This window comes from Molothrus aeneus, chromosome 18 (assembly GCF_037042795.1).
Source record: "Molothrus aeneus isolate 106 chromosome 18, BPBGC_Maene_1.0, whole genome shotgun sequence".
Lineage (NCBI taxonomy): Eukaryota > Metazoa > Chordata > Aves > Passeriformes > Icteridae > Molothrus > Molothrus aeneus.
In genome coordinates, this window is record NC_089663.1 from 2,189,207 (window position 1) to 2,209,290 (window position 20,084).

At 54.5% G+C, this 20,084-nt stretch overlaps 1 protein-coding gene across 1 annotated transcript; it reads left to right on the forward strand.

Moving 5' to 3' along the window:
• The first annotated feature begins 656 nt into the window (after positions 1-656).
• Positions 657-19,805, forward strand: MMP11 (matrix metallopeptidase 11). Its single transcript, XM_066562461.1, has 8 exons — positions 657-764; positions 9,120-9,376; positions 11,373-11,516; positions 12,503-12,636; positions 15,203-15,450; positions 15,979-16,192; positions 17,493-17,750; positions 18,995-19,805. Exons 1-8 carry the CDS (start codon positions 672-674, stop codon positions 19,126-19,128), a joined length of 1,482 nt encoding a protein of 493 aa, XP_066418558.1. The 5' UTR covers positions 657-671; the 3' UTR covers positions 19,129-19,805.
• The last annotated feature ends 279 nt before the right edge of the window (positions 19,806-20,084 follow it).

Genomic DNA, 20,084 nt, shown 5'->3' on the forward strand with positions numbered 1-20,084 from the left:
ATCCAGGGCTTCTCCCATAGAAACAGGAACGAAGAAACCAGATCTGTGCCTTGCTGCCTCTATCTCCAGGTGGCTGAGCAGATGGAGAAGGCTTTGGCATCTCCAAAATGAGGAGTTGCTCCCTTCCTTCCCCTCCCTCAGCATCCCTGCTCGAGAAAGCTTTCTTGCAAAGGGTGAGTGAAAAAGTGAGCAAAGCAGAGCCCTGCACAGGCAAAACAAGAGTTCAAACTCATTAAAACACGGCTGTGAGCTACTCCCCACAGGGGGACTGGAGTGGTCTCGACAGGCACTGAGAGGATGGGGTTTAGTCCTTGGTGCCCTTAGGCAGGAGAGGTGAGAGACGCCTTTAAAGGGCCCCGTTTAAAGGCACCCCAAGGCAGGCAGGAGCCGGGGGCCGGTGCCGGGCAGGCGTGGGAGGGGGGTCCCGCCCCGCTCCGCCCCCGGGGGGTGGCGGGGCGGAGCGGCCGGGCCGGGCGGGACCGGACCCCCCTCCCGCGATGCGGCCGGGCCGTGTCCCCCCGGCCCGAGCAGCCGCGGCTCGGGGAGAACAAAAGGCAGGAGCGGGAGGAGGCGCGAGGAGGAGGGCAGGCGGCCACGGTGGGGGGATAAAAGGCTCAGCGAGACCCCCCCCCCTCCTGTGCCCCATGTCCGAGCCCGCTCCGCCGCCCGGCATGGCCCGCCCGCCGCTGCCCGCCGCCGCCGCCTTGCTGGCCGCCGCTCTGCTGCACTGCGCGCCCGCCGCGCCCGCCCGCCGACACAAGCCGGTGAGTCGGGGCCGCCCGGTGCCTCCCTCCGTGTCCCCCGCCGCTCTCCGATGCTGTCCCGAGGGCGGGATCTCCCCGGCAGATCCTCCGCTGAACGGGATGAGCTGTGTCTTCCCCCCGCCGCTCCATCCATCCATCCCCGGGCCGCGCTCGGGATGCCGGCACGGGCGGCGCTGCCGGGAATCACCGGCCGCGGGACGATGCCCGTGCCCCGGCCGTGCCTCCCGCTCCGCCGGCTCTTCCTGGCTTCTTGGGGAGTTTTCACAGCCGTGTTCCCGAGGGAAAACGGGAACCGGGACAAGGAGAGCTTAGGAGAGGACGCGGCATCCCCCGTGCTCCCTTCACAGGCAGCAGAGCCCTCGCTGCTGCTCCAACACCCCCTGCGCGCTGCGCTGGCAGCTCCCAGAAGTTACGGGAGACGAGACTGAAGGGATGAACCAAAGGCAGGCAGGAGAGGAGCAGCAGGGCTCTTTCTTCCTGCAGATGCCTGCCCCATCCCAGCACCTGGGACTGCGGCTGCCAGAGAGGAGCAGCGGCGTGCGGGGGATTTGGGGGACGGGAGAGGACAGAGAGCTCCTTGTGCTGGGAATGTGTGCGTGTGTAATCGCGTTATTGTAGACATGCTCTTCGCTGCTGTGCCATGAAATAATGACAGAGCAAATGCCCGGTAGCAGCCCAAGGGGATTAGTTCAGGTTCTGTCGATGGTTTTATTATCAGCTCTGTCATCTGAGCACTTTCTAACTTGGCTGCTAAATCTGCTGTGGGCTGGGACTTGGCACGGAGCAGCCTTGGCCCCCAAAGTGCTCGCATTCCTTCGAATGAAATGTCACCGCGCTCGGCCCCGCTCTGCCTCTGGGGAAGGTGAGGCCAAGCGCTCGCTGGTGGCACCCTGGTGGCACCCTGCACTCCAGGAATGACGCTGCTCTGCGGCTTCAGGCCCGTCTGCGAGCAGCAGGGGGGGTGCGCTGGGAGGGCAGAGCTCCACCCGCATAAAGCTGGAGGCTGCCGGTTCCCGTGGGACACGGGCTGGGCTGGGCTGGCAGGTGCCTTGCGCTCTGCCCTGTGCAAGCTGGGAAGCTGCTGCTCCTGGAGGAACCTGCACAGCCCCTGGGCCTGGTCTGGCTGCCAGCAAGGGCCCGTGTGGGGTCCTGGGGGAAGGGAGAGCCAGCCTGGGTTTCACCCTCTGAGCTGGAGCCCAGCCCAGCTGCCCATGTCACCGTTCAGTCCTGGTGCCAGCACCCACAGCTGCTGAGTGCCTGGAGGGGTTGCAGGGGCTCAGCTCACTTGGCCAGTGCCCCTCGAGCTGGTTTGTGCACCAAACTGCTGAAGAGCACAGAGTTAGTGCAGGGCTCCAGGGCTGCTCAGACTCCTGGTCCATCAAACCCAAAAGGGTCCCCCCAGGTGGCACTCTGCCAACAGAGAGGTGATTTCTTCCTCATCCTAGGCTCATGCTCTGCTCTGTGAGAGCTAATCCTTCCCTCCTGGCTGGAGTAGCTCCAGGTGATGCTCCTGCAGGTCTGTTTTGTTCAGGAATGCCTTGTGCTTGTGTGTTGGACCAGCCATGTGGAGCTCAGGCTTTCAGACTGATGCGTTTGACTCAGCCTTTGCAGAGATGGTGGCTGCATTGCTTGGGTTGGAGATGGACAGGTGATCCTCCATCCTTTCAAACAGCAGTTCTCTCATCCCAAACAGCTGCTCTTTTGGGTTCCTCATCTGCTGTCAAGGCTTCTGAAGGTTATTCTGCTGCCTCTGAGGTGCAGCCAGTTTTACACGATGGAGGTGGCAGCAGGGGAACACGCAGGTGCAGGACAGCTGAGGTGGCACTGCCAGGCTGACAGAGGCTTGGCCACTCTGTGCCCTCTCTCACAGAGAGCTGTGCCACGACATCCCGTGCTCCCTGCTCTGACTGCCCCAGCCTGCTGCACAAAGGGATGTTTCCCTCATGTCTGACAGCAGCTCATTTCCTGTCTGGGCACCTTTTGCTGTCAGGTGATGAATGAGAAAGGGGCCAAGGGGCTGAGCTGGGAAAAGAGATTCACACTCCAGTGAGAGCGAGCACAGGAGCTCCTCAGGCTGTGCCAGTTCGGGGGTGGGCAAGGACAGCCCGGCTGCAGGAGTTTGTGCTGCACCCAGCTGTTTGTGGCTGTTTGTGCTCCAACAGTGAGCCACAACGGCAGCAGCTGAGAGGGGAGGGAATCAGGGCTAAGATTCACTTTAAAGCCAGGCTATAGGGCATATTGCTGAAGGACTTGTGTTCTTTGAGGCAAACCCTGTAGAACTCCTTCACTTTCATACTAATGCCTAAAGAAAGCAAGAGAAAACTGAGAGCAGAATAAAGGCTGGGTCTGGTGTCCACTGTAAAACTTGAGAACAAAAGATCTGCAGTCCCCGGGCTGTGCACGCGCAGACACTGAATTCCTGCCCTGCCTGCGGCTCCCCGGGGAAATCAAAGCCCTGCATTTGCTGGGAAGGTCTCTCTCTGTGAAGAAGTTGTGGGCACCCTCCCAGCTACCAACACAACCCATCAGGGGTGCAGAACCCTGAGCACAGCAGGTTCCCCTCTGGCAGCAGGGCACCGCCTCCCCCACAGCCCCGGCCTGCCTCGCTCCGGGCTCAGGCGGCTCCCGCAGGAAGGGTTTGATTTGCACTCCTTGGTTTGGCTATTTAAAAACTGCAGTCAGGGCTGGGGTAATTTTAGACATGTTTATCTTCTGCTCTGGGAGAGACTCAAGACACATGTAAGTAGTTATTCTGCAGTGGGTTTGTTGTGTTTGTGCTTCACAGGCAGCACACACACACCCCCTGCAGTGTGGCAGGGCTTGGGGTGCAGCTGGGAGGGGAGAGGGAGAGGAGCAGTCTGGGGAAGATCCCCCTCTCCAGGTTATGTTGCACTGCCTTCCCCCATGCTTATCCTGCCCTGGCACCATAACCTGTGGGGCTCTGCAGAAGAAGGGATGCACTGGATAGAAGTTGTTTGGAAAGGATTTTTAGTGGAAAGTTATCCTGAAGAGATGCTGGACATCCCACTTTTTCCCCCCACTTTTTCCCCCCACTTTTTCCCCCAAGTCGCTCTTTCCTACTAATCTCAACTATGTGGACAGGTAAATTAAGGGTTTGTGGGTGTTCTTGCACTGGGGATGGCTCAGCCAAAAGCAAATGGGAGCAGAGCTGAGTCTGCACATAGCTGCCCAGCAAAATGAAAAGCAGAGCACTTCAGGGGTTCACTAAGGCCACAGACATGTTTTTATATTTCACTGAGATCCTGGTGCAGACAGAGGAGTCCCAGCAAGGACAGGCAGGTGACCAGACTTCCTCCTCTTGGTGGATTTGGGCAGGAGAGAGGCACTGGTAGCTCATGGCTCCCCTTAGCTTGGATGTAAGTGCACAATGAACAAAACATCTCAACCCCTTCCTCCCCTGCCAGGAGTGTGCCACATCCTAGAGCAGTTTCTTCATTTCAAGAGGAATTCTAGGTCATCAGATTAAGGGCTCTTGAAACCTTTTGCTATGTCAGCATCCTGGGGCTTGTTTGCTCTGTAAGTACTCCTGTTTCTGGCAAACTGTTGCTTGGGTGACACCAGCAGCTTGGTTGTGGTGCTGTTGATGGAATAGTCTCACAAACTGTCACATAATTAAAATGTCTGATAATAAAAATAGTCCTGCAGTGTTTATTCATTTGCTTTCTCTTGTTACACCAAAGCCTGCTTCTTCTCATTCTGTCTGTGGCCATAAACATTTGCAGTCCATAATGTTTCATGTTCCACGTTGCTTAGGAAAAATAAACATTTTCCTTTTTTCATTGCCAACAGCAACTACCATCAAGTAATCCGGAAACAAAGTGTCAGGGCTCAGGAGGTAATGCTGGATGGTGCCATGGGTGGGAAGAGGAAAATCCAGCAGTGTGTGCACAGCCAGGCACTGCAGCAGCTCCTGTTTGGGCCCAGCCTTTGTGCTCTCTCTGTCTGCAGTGGGACCAGGCTGCAGCCAGCATGGAGCAGCCCTGGAGTGAAAAATTTTGTGTGAGCAAAGAATTCATGGAGCGATTGGGAGACCTTGTCCTGGGGAGGCAGGACCAATAAATCTGCTGGCTTTGCCTGGGCATTGTTTCCACTAACAGTGCCTTGACCAGGAGCACATTTAGCTCAGGGTTAGACCAGAACACAATCATGTTTCAGCCATGAAATTCCACCTGCAGCATCAGCACCTTCCCAGCCCAGGCTCCTCCTGGAACACAACCTGACTAAAATGAAGCTGATTCCAGTTTTACCATTAACCATCAGCTGTAGCTGCACTTTCAAATCCACTCCCTGCAAATCCATGCTGGGCTGAGCGGCAGGCTGCACAAAAAGCTGTCCCTGCATCAGGAGAACAATGCTGAGATCAGGCAGGAACATTGCTGTTCAGGGGGTGCAGAGCCTTTGGGGGGCACGGCCACCCCACAGTGAGCAAAAATGGGGTGAGAGAACTGCAAGAGAAAGCATTTCTGCTGAAATGAGGGCAGGAGTGCTCTGAGGTGCAGGCTCATAGGGAGGAGGGGGGTAATGCTGCCAGCCAGAGGCAGCAAACACCAGGACCTTGGAAATGCTCTGAGTAACAAAAGGAGGAAGCAGAAACAGAAGCAATGGAAAAGCAGGAGCAGAAGGGACAGGGGAATGGAGACAAAGCCCTTGAGCTCATTCCCCAAGTAAAGGGGAAGCAGTGAGAGGGGAAGCACCCAAGACTGAAGGATTCAGGCTGTAACTTGTCCAGTCCCTCCTGTCTGACAGGGAGAGGGGTCTCCTTTCATGTCCATGCCACAGGAGCCCAGGTGCTCAGGTACACAAAGAGGACACAAGTTTGAGTACAGGCAGGCAGAGGAGGATGGAGCCAGGCTCAGGAGAGCCGTGGGTTGGTCAGCACCAGGCACCAGCCCCACCCCTGTGCTCGTTGAGGCTGATGCTCCACTGCCCCTGTGCTGCTGCAGCTGCTGCTGCTCTCGGGGGCTCTGCAGGGTGAGTGCTGCCCAACAGCAGGAGGTTAAAGATGCTCCTGGCTCCTTGGGATGGCTGGAACACTTCCTGGGAAGCTTGGCTGGTGTTCATCTGGCTCCAGCAGACCCAGAGGTGATGGCTGCTGTATCACAGCACTTGAAGGCTGATAAAGCTGTGAGGAACTGAGTGGGCAGCCTGGACCTCTGCTGTGGTTTCTGCTGTCCCCTGGGATCTGTCCTTTCCCTCCTGCTCCCCCTCAGCCTTTCAGTCACGAGGCTGCAGGAAGAGGCACTTTCTTTGTGAGGAGCTGTGACCAGCCTGCAGCACAGCCCTCTTTGCTACAGCTTTGCTCCTCTGCTGTCCTCACTGCCCTCAACCTTTGGTTTCAGGCCTGGAATCCTCTCTGTGCTTGTGCTGTGTTCACATTTACTGACCAGCCTCTTCCAAAGCCCTGGCCTCTTCCTTGACTACAAGGCAGCAGTTCCCATGCCCAGCTGTGGGTTATTCAGGGGGTGGCACTGCAAGTGGCTGCACACACTCAGCCAGAGGCTCAGATCTGTTTTGCATTCTGCTGGGGCAAACCCTAGGATTTTCCTTTGCTTTTGTGTTCAGGAATCCCCTCCCTTCTGCTGGTGGGATGCCCTGATGGGTACCCAGCAGCCAGTGCCCTCCTTCCCTTGCCCTCCCAGCTCTGCAGCAGCCTGGGCAGCAGCATGGCCCTGAGTGAGCCCTGAGCAGTCAGCCAGGGTGGGGTAGCAGAGCTCAGGGAACAAAGCAGATCTCCCCACGAGAGCGAGGGCTCAGCACTGCCTGGGAAGGATGCAACCTTAAGCAAGCGGACACGGTATCTAATCCCTGGGAAGTGCCTGCAGCAAGGTGTGTCCAGCCAAGGAGGCCAAGATCTCCAGCCTGGATGTCCCCTGAGCATTGTTTGGCAAGTGGTTTGTGCCTGTCACATTTCCCCTTGCCTGTAGTGGCATTTTCCAGCCCTTTCCTGCCATGGTGCTAATGTCGGTGCAGTGACGACAGGGACAGAGTCACTGTTTGTCCAGGGGCACACACAGGACACCAGGGCAGGTCCTGCCTCCTGTCCCACCCACAGGAGCACATTGTGCCCCTTCCAGGACTGGGTCTGCAAAGGGCAGAAGGAGCAGGGAGGGTCCTGCTGTTGCAAAGTGGGGTTTGGAAAGCTGGGATTCGTAACAGAGCCTTGAGGTAACCAAAGAGGAGAGAAAATCTGCCTCTGCTCCGCCTCTGAACAAGGGACTCCTCAGGGCAAGAAGGAAACAGGCAGCTTCTCCTCTCTGCTCCTGGGCAGAGGAGAGAGAACCTCCAGTTCATGGCAGTGCCCCCAGCCTGGAAGGAAACTGGGCCTTCCCAGGGGTGGAGAGCATCACCAGGGAGAAAAACCAGGGGTAAGGAGCATCTGGGTCAGCCTCAGCACACCCACCCACCTGAGCACTCCTTGAGGGTTTCCCTGTGCTCCTCAGCCCTGCATTCCTGGCCTTGGAAAGCCAGATGCATTCCTCACCCCAATCCTCAGCTGCCAGGACCTGGCCATGGGTGCAGCCAGGAGCAAGGGGCTGAGCAGCCCTGCAGGCTGTGCTCTGGTGACACAGAGCCGTTGTGTGCTCCGGTGGCATCGGGGCTGATAGCAAATGCTGGCCAGAACATGAACTTTGTCAGCTTCTGCTGCCAGCTGTCCTTTGCAGCAGTAGCTGCCAGCCCAGGCAGGGTGCCAGGGGGCTCTCAGAGAGCTCCTCTTAGAGGACAGGTACCTCCAGCCTGGCAGAGCTCCAGTCCCAGCAGGAGCAGCCTGGGGACAGCCCAGCCTGTGCTCCTCCTCCCCCAGGCCCTGAATGGATGCTCAGTGTGTGGCTGGTGGCTTGGGCATCTTTTGCTGTTCAGGGTGTGAAAATCCTGCTGTTCAGGATGGTTCCTCTCCTTGCTGGTGCAGCTCCTGTGGGGTGTGAGAGTGCACTGGGACACCAGGGTTGTATCAATGGCTCTGAGGCACAGGCTGGCAGGTGCCCAGCCACCAAGGGTGTCTGTATGTCTGTCTGTCTGTCTGTCTGTCATGGGAGGATCAGCCAGCAGGCTGGAGCAGTGACAGACACACCAAAAGCCTAAAGTGATGTGTGGGCACCCAGAGTGCAGCTTGTGTGCCCTGCCTGGCTCCCCTGTCCATGTGTGCCTGGCTCAGGGGCACAGGGTGGTGGAATTAATGCCAAGGCCTTCACACTTCATTCCAGCCCGCGTGAATGGGCCCATTGTGGCAGCAGAGGGTGGCAGCATGTGGATTACAGGCATCATGGCAGCGCTGGCACCGTGCCATCCTGACCCCCGTGTCGCTGGTAGGGCAGCCAGGAAAGCTGGCCTGGAAGGAGGCAGCTCTTTGCAGGGCAAGAAAGAGCTGCCTAAAGCCCAGGTCCAACCTCTGGAGCCCTGTGGGACAGAGCCTGTCTGTTCACCACTGCTGCATCTCAGCTCCTGCCTGCTCAAACACCTTCCATCCTTTCATTTGCTGCATAAAATCAGGCAAAAAAAAAAAAAAAAAAAAAAAAAAAAAAAAAAATCTGTGTTTGGCCCTCTGCAGCACAGTGAGGTGGACCAAGCACCTCTCACCCAACATGCCTCACAGCAGCTTGGAGGCAACACCTGGGTTGTGTTTCATGGTGTCAACATGGGAAACCGGTGGAAGTCAGCTAATTAGCATTAATTAATGTTGTCAAGAAGAAACCTTGCTTTTCCAGCTACGTGTGGGAGAGCCCAGGAGATGATATCCAAGCAGAATCAGAGGTACAGTGAGGTGAGGGGACATGGTGCAGAACTGCCCTCAGGCAGTGGTGGGGGCTGCAGGGACAGTCTCTGCTGCTCTCTGGGCTGTCACCCACACCCCTGTGTCCTGCTCTGCCATGCTGAGACCTGCCCACGGTGCCAGGGCAGCAAGAGGACACCACAGAAGTGACAACAAGGAGCACAGCTGCGTGCTGGGACTGAAGACTTCCTCCCATTAATGTCACCTCTACCCCGGGCCAGGAGGGAATAAAGGATGTAGGGCAAAGGGGGAGAATTTATTCCCTAGTGATTTGTTTTATACTTGAAGGGTCTGGTTCTCATCCACAGCCTGCAAAAGTATTTCCTGCGGGCCAGCTGCCAAGGAAATGCGGACCAAAAATAGCTGAGTGCTTCGTGGGTGCCATGGCATGACACAGTGCCCCCCAGGTGTGAGCCAGCCCCAGAGCAGGGAGCACGGCGTGTTTGTGGGGAGCAGGCTGGGAAACAGAAGTGGGAACCACTGCTGCAGGTCTGCTGTGGGCACCCCTCTGCAGCAGGAAGCATCTTCACGGACACTAAAGTCGCGCTTTTGCTTTTGCCTTTCAGGACGTGTCTCGAAAGCATCACACCTGGAAGGAGCAGGCTCCTTGGCTGGCTGCCCTGGCGAACGCCGTGGGCACGGGCGTGCCTGCCAAGGGCTTCCCCGGGGCGGCGGCGGGGCCCTGGGCCGGCTGGAACCCGCCCCGCTGCGGCGTGCCCGACCCCGACCCGCCCGCGCCGCCGGGGGCCCAGGGCGGCCGCAACCGCCAGAAGCGCTTCGTGCTCTCCGGGGGCCGCTGGGACAAAACCAACCTCACCTACAGGTAAGGGAGGCTGCCATGGCCGCCAGGATCGTGTGGCACCCAGGCTGGTGTGGCAGTACTCAAGCTGGTGTGGCAGCACTCAGGCTGGTGTGGCACTCAGGCTGGTGTGGCAGTACTCAAGCTCGTGTGGCACCCAGGCTGGTGTGGCACTCAGGCTGGTGTGGTACTCAGGATGGTGTGACAATCAGGCTGGCATGGCAGCACTCAGGCTGCTGTGGCACTCAGGCTGGTGTGACAATCAGGCTGGTGTGGCACCCAGGCTGGTGTGGCGGCACTCAGGCTGGCGTGGCACTCAGGCTGGTGTGGCACTCAGGCTGCTGTGACACTCAGGCTGGTGTGGCAGCACTCAGGCTGGTGTGGCAGCACTCAGGCTGGTATGGCAGCACTCAGGCTCGTGTGGCACTCAGGCTGGTGTGGTACCCAGGTTGGTGTGACACTCAGGCTGGTGTGGTAGCCAGGCTGATGTGACTCAGGCTGGTTCACTTCTCCCTGCCCAAACACTCGGTCTGGTATCCCTGGGGCTGTGATGTGACCATGAGAGGCACAGGGGCCAGGGGAGCTACACACTGAACATGGCAGGCTTGTTCCCAGCACCTCCTCATCCCCTCCTGAGCACACTCCCAAACACAGCTGCCCTCCTGTTGTTCCCTCAGCCCTGGGCACTGCCACACCAGCACCCCATGGCACACAGGGTCACTGCCCTCACTGTGTCACTGCCCTCACAGGTTCTGAGCTGAGCCCACCAGCTCTCTCTCCTGCTGTGCCTCTGCCCCCACAGCCACCCCGAGGGGAGCTCACCTCACAGTTTATTTTAAAGAGATGTTTTTATTCAGCTGTTTCTGATGGTCCCATAAACACCACTTCAGTGTAAAGCTTTGCCCAAATCACCCCACACATTCTCAGTTGTGAATCTGCCCAACAGACTGGAGGGAGGGTTGTGCTGCCTCTGCAGCTGCCCTCAGGGCTATGAGTGGAGAAGTGAGCACAGTCATATGGACCTTGACAGCATGTAAATCATCTTGTGCTTAATCCAATACAGGAGACTGCTCCTCACACCATCAGGAGGCTGCAGATAACAGAAAGGCTTATTCCTTTTTTTCTTTTTGGTCAGTAGTGTTAAAGAAAGAAACACAGCAGAGATTTACATACAGCAACGCTGTTAATGGAAGGAAAACTTCCCTCTGGGGCAGACCTTTCAGTCTGCTCTTGTTAGTGGAGGAAGTGGGAGCAACTCCTCAGTGAACTCAAGTTTCCAGTGGCAAAAAATGCAGTGATTAAGGAGAAGAAATCACATCACATCACACCACTCTCAGGAATCTTTGTGGTGGTGGCCTTACAGGGGATAGACCTGGGGAGTGCTGCAAAACTCTCCAGGGAGCTCACCTCTGCCACACCAGCCAGAGGGTTCCAACACTGATGGGATTTATCTGCTGCACATGTTGCTTGGTAGAGGCTGTGACAGTGCTCACAGGGGGTCTTGGATGAGGGAAGAGAGGAGGATCTGACTCCATGCTTCAGAAGGTTTGATTTACTATTTTATGATATATATTACATTAAAACTATACTAAAAGAATAGAAGAAAAGGTTTCATCAGAAGGCTGGCTAAGAATAGAATAGAAAAGAATGATAACAAAGGTTTGTGGCTCAGCTCTCTGTCTGAGCCAGCTGGGCTGTGATTGGCCATTAATTACAAACAAACCATCATGGGCCAATCCCAGATGCACCTATTGCATTCCACAGCAGCAGATAATCAATGTTTACATTTTGTTCCTGAGGCCTCTCAGCTTCTCAGGAGGAAAAATCCTAAGGAAAGGATTTTTCATAAAAGATGTCTGTGACAAGAGGGTGCTGGAGCAGTGCATGTATGGATTGGAGACGTTCTGGTGCTGGGAATGGTGGCCCTGGTGATGCTGGTTGCAGAATTGTGTCTTCCTGACAGCTCTGTCCATGGGACAGCAGCTGATGCTCTCCTCATCCAGTGTCTGTTGCCTTCCAGAATTATCAGGTTCCCATGGCAACTTGTAAAAGCTAAAGTGAGAAGGACCATAGAGGAAGCGTTGAAAGTCTGGAGTGATGTGACCCCGCTGACCTTCACCGAGGTGCAGGAGGGACGGGCTGACATCGTCATCGACTTCACGAGGTGGGCACAGCGGGCAGCACACCCTGCCCCTGCCAGAGGAGCAGGGCTGGAGCCAGAGCAGAGACCTGCCAGCACACAGCTCAGACACTTACATGGAGGCTCATATTTCTGCTTTCAGACACTGGGATTGCTTTAGTTTTGTCAGTCGTGGGCTGCTCGGTGTGAGTGCAGCTGTTCCACACAGCACCGTTACTGATCATTCATTCATTTTCCTGGTACATTTACATTTCTCTGCCCACAGGCTGTTTTCTTAAGCGTTTGTTTTGATTTTCCATCTTCAGGTCCTCCATCCTGTCCCTTGACTGAAGGATATAACTGTCTGCCCAAAGACAAATATAGTTTCTTGGTTAAGGGAATCTTGGCTCCTGGCCTGAAATTCCCTTTTGGCAAAATACTCACTGGGGCAAAGACTTCCCTGAGCTGTGTGTTTGTACAGAGCTAATGAGGGCAGTGGAGACTGTCCAAGCAGTGATGTGATTTCCATGCTGCGTATTTGTCTCCCTCAGCTCTCTCAAGTGGCCACATCTCTCATGAGTTTCCTTCATTACTCATCAGTGGCTTGGCCTGAGTGAGGACCTGAGAGTTTGGCTGGGTTTTGCTGTCAGTTTTGCTGCCAGCTGCCCTTCTGCAGCCCCCACCACCCAGAAATATCAACTCAATCTTGACTTAGGCAGTCACCTCCTTAATTCTTTGGGCTTAACAGTCAGTTCTGGTCTGGAAGCTGGAGAGGGGAGGGGGAAAAACATCCCTGAGAAAACATACAAACTCCCCAGAGCTTGGTGTGACTGAGATCTGCTTCCTCAGGGCTCTGAAGCAGAATTTGGCTTGTGGCAATTGGAATAGCTCTGAGAGGTTGATCTAGACCAGTGGGAGGAACTCAGGATGAGAATGAGAGCTGCTGTCCCCTCTCAGTGCCTCCCACCTCTGGCTATGTGATGCTGGAGCTCCATGGCCTTTGTCTGAGGTGCAATGTGTCTTCCCTGCAGGTACTGGCATGGAGACAACCTGCCTTTTGATGGGCCTGGAGGGATCCTGGCACACGCATTCTTCCCCAAAACTCACCGGGAAGGAGACGTGCACTTTGACTATGACGAGACCTGGACCATTGGGAACAACCTGGGTATGGCACTGCTTCAAGGGGAGCTGTGGCTGCTCCAGGATGCTTGTCAGTGAACTTGGAAAGGATTCCCTGTGCTATGAACAGGGACCCTGTAAAACTGACAGGGAATAACTATTTTTGTGGTGAGCATTGTCATCTCTCACTAGTTAGAAGCCTGCTGTTAGCAGTCAGGTCCAGGACCCCGGCTTCCCCATGGATTCCTCCTGCTCTTCTGCCCAGCCATGTGCTCTGCCACTGGAGGAATTGCACCCAGCATTGGCAGGAGTCATTAGAAATGAAACAAGCAAAGGATGAAGGAAAACTGAGGCTGGAGCTCCCTGTGACCCTGTTGTCTTCCAAAGAACAGCCTCAGTCCCAGGTCCTGCACGCATTGTTCCCTATCTGCCCTCAAACAAGTCCATAAAGGGAAACTACCCAGGCTCCAGCTCTGTCCCTGTGGCCTGGGAATGCTCTGACCATAAACAACATCACATCCAGTCAAGACTCTTTTTTAAATTTTTGCTAATAATAGATCCAAGCTGGTAGCTCTCTGCTTGGGCACTCAGGGTCTGGTGTCACAGTATCTCATGAGATACTGCAGTAGTGCCTGGGACCGACTGGAGCAGTGCCCAGAGCATCAGTTTCTGGAAGACTCATCAAAATTAACCCAGGTCAGCTCCTCCTCCTCCTTCCCAGTTTATCTACATGGACAAAGATATAATCACAAAGCCTAAGTTAACCCCAGGCCTCTCTGGGGATTCCCAAAATGCTGGCCATGTCAGTGGGCACCCCAAAGCCTGTAGGGTGCCACTACCCTGTCAGTGCCAGCTGTAGGCCAGTTTGACTGCGTGGTGTCTCCAGCCCTGCTCGTGCTGGCCCAAAACAAGAATCACAAGCACAGGACCTCTTTGCAGAGAGGTTTCTGCTCCCGGGGCAGCAGTGGGCTCTGTTGGCTTTCACCCTCTGTTGTTGAAGAATTTCCTGCATTCTCCCATAAAACAGAGTTGGGGGCAAACCAGGAACCAAAGTGGACACCAATTCCCATCAGAATCCAGCTCTACTCCATGGCATTCCCCCTTCTCCCCTCCTCCCATATGATCCATAAATAACTGCTGTAAAAGCTCTTTGGAGCTAATTGCCATTTAATATGCTGAAAAGAGCTTTAGGATATAAACACGGATAAATCCTTGACTCAGCTCTCAGTGAGAGAGGGAAATCCTTGGCCTCATTTTACTGATGGGAGAGCAGGAGTGTGCCCTGGGGTCACTCCAGGGCTGTGCAGGACACAGGCCCCACGTGGAGGACCATCCATGAGGGACACAGGGATGCTGTCCAGCACAGCTCCTTCAGCTGTGCACCTCCCCTGCAGAATCTGACAGCACAGCTCATCTGCCAACACTGGAAAGCAGCAAGTGAGGAGCCTGCCAAGCTAAACAGAAGTGTCTGAAAGTTTGTAATAAATCACTGGCATGGAAATCCCACTCTCTCAGCTGACCTAGATGTGTTGATTTAATCAGGTCAGTGCTGTGCAGATTCATGGCTTCCTGGTAAAGCTGGCCAGTGGAGGAAGGCAGGGCTCACCTTCCCCTCCACCCTTCCCAGGGATTCCTCCCCACTGTATTCTCCCTGCTCCTGGTGCTGAGAAGTGACCAGGGAATTCTCCCCTGGAGCCAGCAGGGAAATCCTGCTTGGAGCACCAAGGCTGGCTGAGCCACATCCCTGCTGCTTTCATCACTTGGGCTGCAGCTTGGAGGATTTCTGGCTGAAGGCAAGTGAATGAATATGCTGGGATAGTAAAATTTACCAGCTTTAGAAAGGACCCTTTGGAAGCTAAACAAAACCTGCCAAACAATACAAGTTTGTGTACTGAAATCCTCTTTCCCCCCTCTCCTTTTGTAGATGCTCCAAGGTCGTGTTTTCCTAAAACATGGTCTCCCATAAATCTGTTTAAGTCTCAGGTCTTGACATTAGGTAATATTTTATGGATTTATTTCTAAATGACACCTTCTTGACACAGTCCCCAGACAAGCAATAAATGAGCTCCCTCTGCTGTCTGTGACAAAGGCCTTTGGCAAGTGTTAATCCCAGAGTTCTCTCACTGACACCAATATCTTCCACAGTGGGTGTGATCTAACTGGGACTTGCTGAACTTCAGCTCTAGCCAACAACTGCTTCAGGCTGGGTGGACAAACACCAACCTGACCACAACACCTCCTACGCATCCTTCTCTGTGCAAATTTCTCCTTTCCAAAAGTACATGGAAAATCCTTTTCTTCGGTAGCTGAGGAGGTGGCAAGAGCCTCTGACAACAGAATTGCAGATTACCAATACGTCCAGGTTAATACCCAAGTGTATGAATTGACTCATGGTGTTTCTGAAGCAGTGAACCCCTTAAAAAAAAACCCCTACAAACGTATTTTTGAGCTACACAGGAAATATCTGGGAACAACACAGTTGGATGTAGATTTCTCTTTCCTCTTTTTGGACTCCTACAACACATGTCAGTGTCTGGTGACTGGTAGCAACAGGCCTAGGAGGCCAAAGCATGTGAGTAGACAAAAGTATCTTCCATCTTTTCCCTTTGTAGGCACTGACCTCCTGCAAGTGGCTGCCCATGAGTTTGGCCACGTGCTGGGCCTGCAGCACACGGCTGTCTCCAAGTCCCTGATGTCCCCTTTCTACATCTTCCGCTACCCCCTGAGCCTGAGCGAGGATGACAAGCAAGGGATCCAGTACCTGTATGGGAAGCCCTCAGTGCATCCTGACCCAACCCCAACCCAGCCAGCAGAGCTGCCCCAGCCAGACCTCGAAACAAACGAGATCACCAACGTGGAGGTGAGTGCAGGGCTGCTCTGTGCCCTTCCCTGACACCCTGGCTGGGGCTGCCCTGGCAGCAGCTCGAGTTGGTGTCTGCCTCTTCTACCAGTGTTGTCATTATAGTGCAAGAGTTCCATATTGCTAGAGTTTCAGACCTCCTCGATGTTGTTTTTAGGCAGCTCCTCTAGGCACTGACTCTTCCTTGCCCTCACAGCAGCCAGTTTCCTCAGCCAACCAATCCACTCCTTTATAACACTCTTCTTATTGGCTACAGGTGTGGCCTGTTAACATCAGGCCTGCTCCTAATCCTTAATAATTAGCTCAGCTGCAATTTTTTAGGGGGTAAGATTACATTCTATACTTCCTTTATTTACTTCTATTCTATCCCCCTACACACCAGCACTGCTGAGCCCAGCCCAGACCCTACAGCTGGCACTGGGATGTGCAGGGAGGGGATCTCCAGGCAGCCTGTGCCCAACCCAAACGGGGCTGCCTGGACACCTGGGGGCTCTGGGGGGGCAGCCCTGACCTGCTGTGCCTCGGCAGGCCCTGCAGCCCGACGCCTGCCTCACGGCCTTCGACGCTGCAGCCACCATCCGGGGGGAGCTGTTCTTCTTCAGCTCACGCTACGTGTGGCGGCTCCGTGCTGGGAGGCTGCAGGACGGGTACCCAGCCCTGGCCTCTCGCCACTGGCAGGGCATCCCCAGCTCTGTCGATGCCACCTTCGAGGACCCGCTGGGCAACATCTGGTTTTTCCAAGGTAAGAGCTGGACTGTGATCAGATGGCTCAGAAATCTCAGTTACTTAGGGGCAGTCAGGACCCAGCAGGTTCCTGGGACAATAAATCTGGAAATCCTCAGAAGTTCAGTAATCCTTGTTATTTGTTTCCTTAACTATTTAAACTTTTTATCACCTATTGAGGACTGAGAACAAGAGTTCACTTTGGTTTTAAACACAGCCACAATATCCCATTCTCCTTCCTTGGAACACAAACGTCTGTAATGGGCCTCTGCCCTAGCAGAGGAGAAGGAAGGAAGCATTTGCTCCATTTCTCCAGCTGTCACAGAAAGCACTGTGCCAGAAGGGGACCCCAGCAGTTCCCTGGTTGTGCCTGTGTCCCCAGGGCCCTGCTCAGTGTGGGAACAGCATTTTCTGTGCTCCTCAGAGACCTGCATGTGGAACTTCCCTAGTACCCCACAGCTTTATGAGCCTTCAGGGAGCCTGGGTGCAGAGCCAGGCAACCTCCAACAACCAGAAAGATTAGAAATGAAACCATCTCCTGCCATCTCTGGGGTTCAAGGCCAGCAGCAAACCCCGTTTCAGTGCCACTATTTTCTTTAATGCTTTTCCCAAGTGGAGCTTTAATAGCAGGGATTCAGGATGACACAGGAACTCATAGTGGGTGTGCACATCTTGTAGGCACTCCATGAGACAGAGCACCAAAATCACACCAGTGGCTCTGCAGGCAGAGCTCCTGCATGAACACATTTCTGAGCACCTGACCTGCACACAAGGGCTTACAGTGCTAAAATTGGCAGGCTCCTACAGTGAGTTAAAATGAGATAAGGGGAAAGTATTACATGCTGTAGGCTAATTACAGAGATTCCCATTTTAATCTAATCTGGAACTCTGCTTCCAGTCTCTATATCAACTTGGCAAATTCTTCCTGGTTTCTGCAGCTTGCTCCTTTCCAGACACATGCCCTCTTTGTGCCTGTGCATGCCCACATGATTTCCAGGTGCTGAGATTGCAGGGCAGAGGGTGCTCCCTCCAGCCAAGTCCTTTATAACTTCTACAAATAGAAGAGAGAAAAATGCAGCTGCAATGGCCTTCCTGTCCCCCACCAACACCCACCAGGCTGGACTGAGGTGGGATGTCAATCATTGACAGCATTTTGGACACACAACAGTGGCAGCATGCATTACACTTGGTGGTGATTTTGCCTCTCAGGCACAGCTTCCCATGGGAGCTGTGCCAAGGCACCAGCTCCAGTTGCACAGTTCACTGCCAAATTATCAGAGTTTTTGACCCCTTGTTTCCCTTTTCTGTCTCCTCAATAGATTCCCAGTACTGGATTTACGATGGTGAGAGACGGGTATCTGGTCCCACTCCCATCGTGGAGCTGGGCCTCCCTGCATCCCCAGTGCAGGCAGCTCTGGTGTGGGGGGCTGAGAAGAACAAGATCTACATCTTCAGTGGAGGCAACTACTGGCGTTTCAACCCCCAGAGGCGCCAGGTGGACAACATCTACCCGCGGGCCATGGCCGACTGGCGCGGCGTCCCGGCCGAGATCGACGCCGCCTTCCAGGACGAGCTGGGTCAGTGCTCAGCCTGCTCTGGCTCACAGCTCTGCAGAGTCACACACATGGTTGTAGTGGATATTGCCCAGCCATAACATATCCCAGACAGTGTAGAGGGGCAGTTCCCTTCAGTGGGGAGAGAACTGAGAAGTTGTTTCATTGCCGTTAATTGCAGCAATTGATATGTGAGTGTATGATAGAGAGAAGTCAAATATCTGAGCAAGGAATAGTCACGGAGTCCTGCCCACCTCTCACTGCTCCTGGCAAAGGAAGTGATGAGAAGACAACAGAAACACTGTCCACACTTCTACAGGGGAGCTGAACAAAGAACAGGCTGCTTTTGGTATTGACCAGTGTGACGTGTTCACAGGGATCTCAGGTTGAGGGAAGAGACAAGGATCTGACTCCATGTTTCAGAAGGCTTGATTTATTATTTTATGATATATATTATATTAAAACTATACTAAAAGAATAGAAGAAAGGATTTCCTCAGAAGGCCAGGTAAGAATAGAATAAGAAGGACTGATAACAAAGGCTTCTGTCCCAGACTCGCTGTCTGAGCCAGCTGGGCTGTGATTGGCCATTAATTACAAACAAACCATCATGGGCCAATCCCAGATGCACCTGTTGCATTCCACAGCAGCAGATAATCAATGTTTACATTTTGTTCCTGAGGCCTCTCAGCTTCTCAGGAAGAAAAATCCTAAGGAAAAGATTGTTCATAAAAGATGTCTGTGACAGACCAGTCCTCCCCAGTGTGCCCCATGCTGAAAACAGCAGGGCAGTGCCACAGAAACACTGGGGACAGCCAGAGTGCTTGGGATGACAGTGTGGTGAGTGCCTCTTTCCTCTCAAAGGATGAAGTGAAACAACTCCCCACTGCTTCCAGAACCTAAATTCCAGGGCAGCTTGCCCACAGAACAGATGCTCTGAGCAGGTCCTTACAAGCTGCCTGATCCTGTCCTAAAAATCCCCTGCCCTCACAGGGCTGGGTCACTACAAGCATACAGCATATTTAAACCCACCAGGAAAATAAAATCCATCCTGTGTACTATCCAAAAAGTAAAACTACAGTTTTTTATCTAAACTAAAACAGTGTGAAGAAAAGTGAATGCCACAAGCCTGGGTTCAAGTAAAATCTCCTGCCTCTTCCAGCTCTCTTTCAGTACCCCATGTGTTGCGGTGTCAGCTGAACAAAATGCTGGAAAAGAGCTGAGTCACATGAATGCTGCCTCTTCTAAACCTTCCTCTCTCACCCACAGGTTTTGCCTATTTCCTGAGAGGCCGAGATTATTGGAAATTTGATCCAGTCCAGGTGAAAGTGCTGGAGGGCTACCCACGCCAGATCAGCCAGGACTTCTTCAGCTGCACACCCTCCTCCAACTCCTTCAGATGAGGGGGATTCCTGCATCCTCCATGCTCCCTTGTCATCTCCCTTTACCTCCTGCAGCCACACAGAGGGTTCCCTCTGCCATTCCTGGCTTCCTTCCAGGCTCAGCATCTGACACAACAGGTGTCTGTCAAAAGTGACAGAGTTTGCTCCTCTCCAGTTCCAGCAGCCCCAGCTTCAGTTGCTATCAATGTAAAAGCAGCTGCCATGTTCTTTACAGGCAAGGGAGGCCACTCTCATCTAGCAATAGCATCCCAAAAGCCACCAGGCCAGCCTGGAATGGGATCACACTATCATAATTAATCTGAACCCATCCTGTAGAACTGATCCATGGCATTTCCTATGTTTACACAACTCACTAGGGCAGCCCTTCGCTGCTGCATACGCTGGCCAAAGAGGAATAACCCCCGAGCCCGGGGCCTTGAAGGACACCGACCCTACCTGCAGAGGAGGAGGACAGCGACGTGCGGCTGCTGCCAGAGCCACTCCGCCGGGCAGCCGTGCTGACTGCCAGGGCCCTGCCGCAGCCCTAGCCCGGCTTTGCCGTTGTATCCCCAGCATGCCTTAGGATTTTGTACCCATCTGTATATAGACAAGGGGCCCCTTCCCTCCCTCCTTCGCTCGCTCCCTCCCCGGTGCTGGGTGCCAGTGCTGGACACTGCCCCGCGCTCATCCCACCGCGGTTCCCATCCCGGGATGCTCAGATGCACTGATCGCTCCCGAACCGCCGTTGCCGCCCCGGGCTGGTACCGCACACCCGCCGTGCCCGCCCAGCCTCAGGCCAAGCACCCCGGGCTGCGAACAGCCTCCTCCCCTTCCACCTCCCAGCCAAGCCCGGCTGGCGGCACGGTGCTGGGGATGTGCCGTGTCCCGTGTGTATTTATGTTCCGCCCCGCCACAATAAAATCCGCCTTTTTTCTACATCCTGCCGTGCCGGCCGTGCCTCCTTCGCCCCGCCCGCC

Bases quoted from the DNA above. Each gene is read 5' to 3' on its own strand.
- MMP11 (XM_066562461.1), top strand. From the start codon at position 672: ATGGCCCGCCCGCCGCTGCCCGCCGCCGCCGCCTTGCTGGCCGCCGCT. The intron at 12,637-15,202 runs GTATGGCACTGC...TTCCCTTTGTAG, and splicing joins GACCATTGGGAACAACCTGG to GCACTGACCTCCTGCAAGTG. The intron at 17,751-18,994 runs GTCAGTGCTCAG...TCTCACCCACAG, and splicing joins CGCCTTCCAGGACGAGCTGG to GTTTTGCCTATTTCCTGAGA.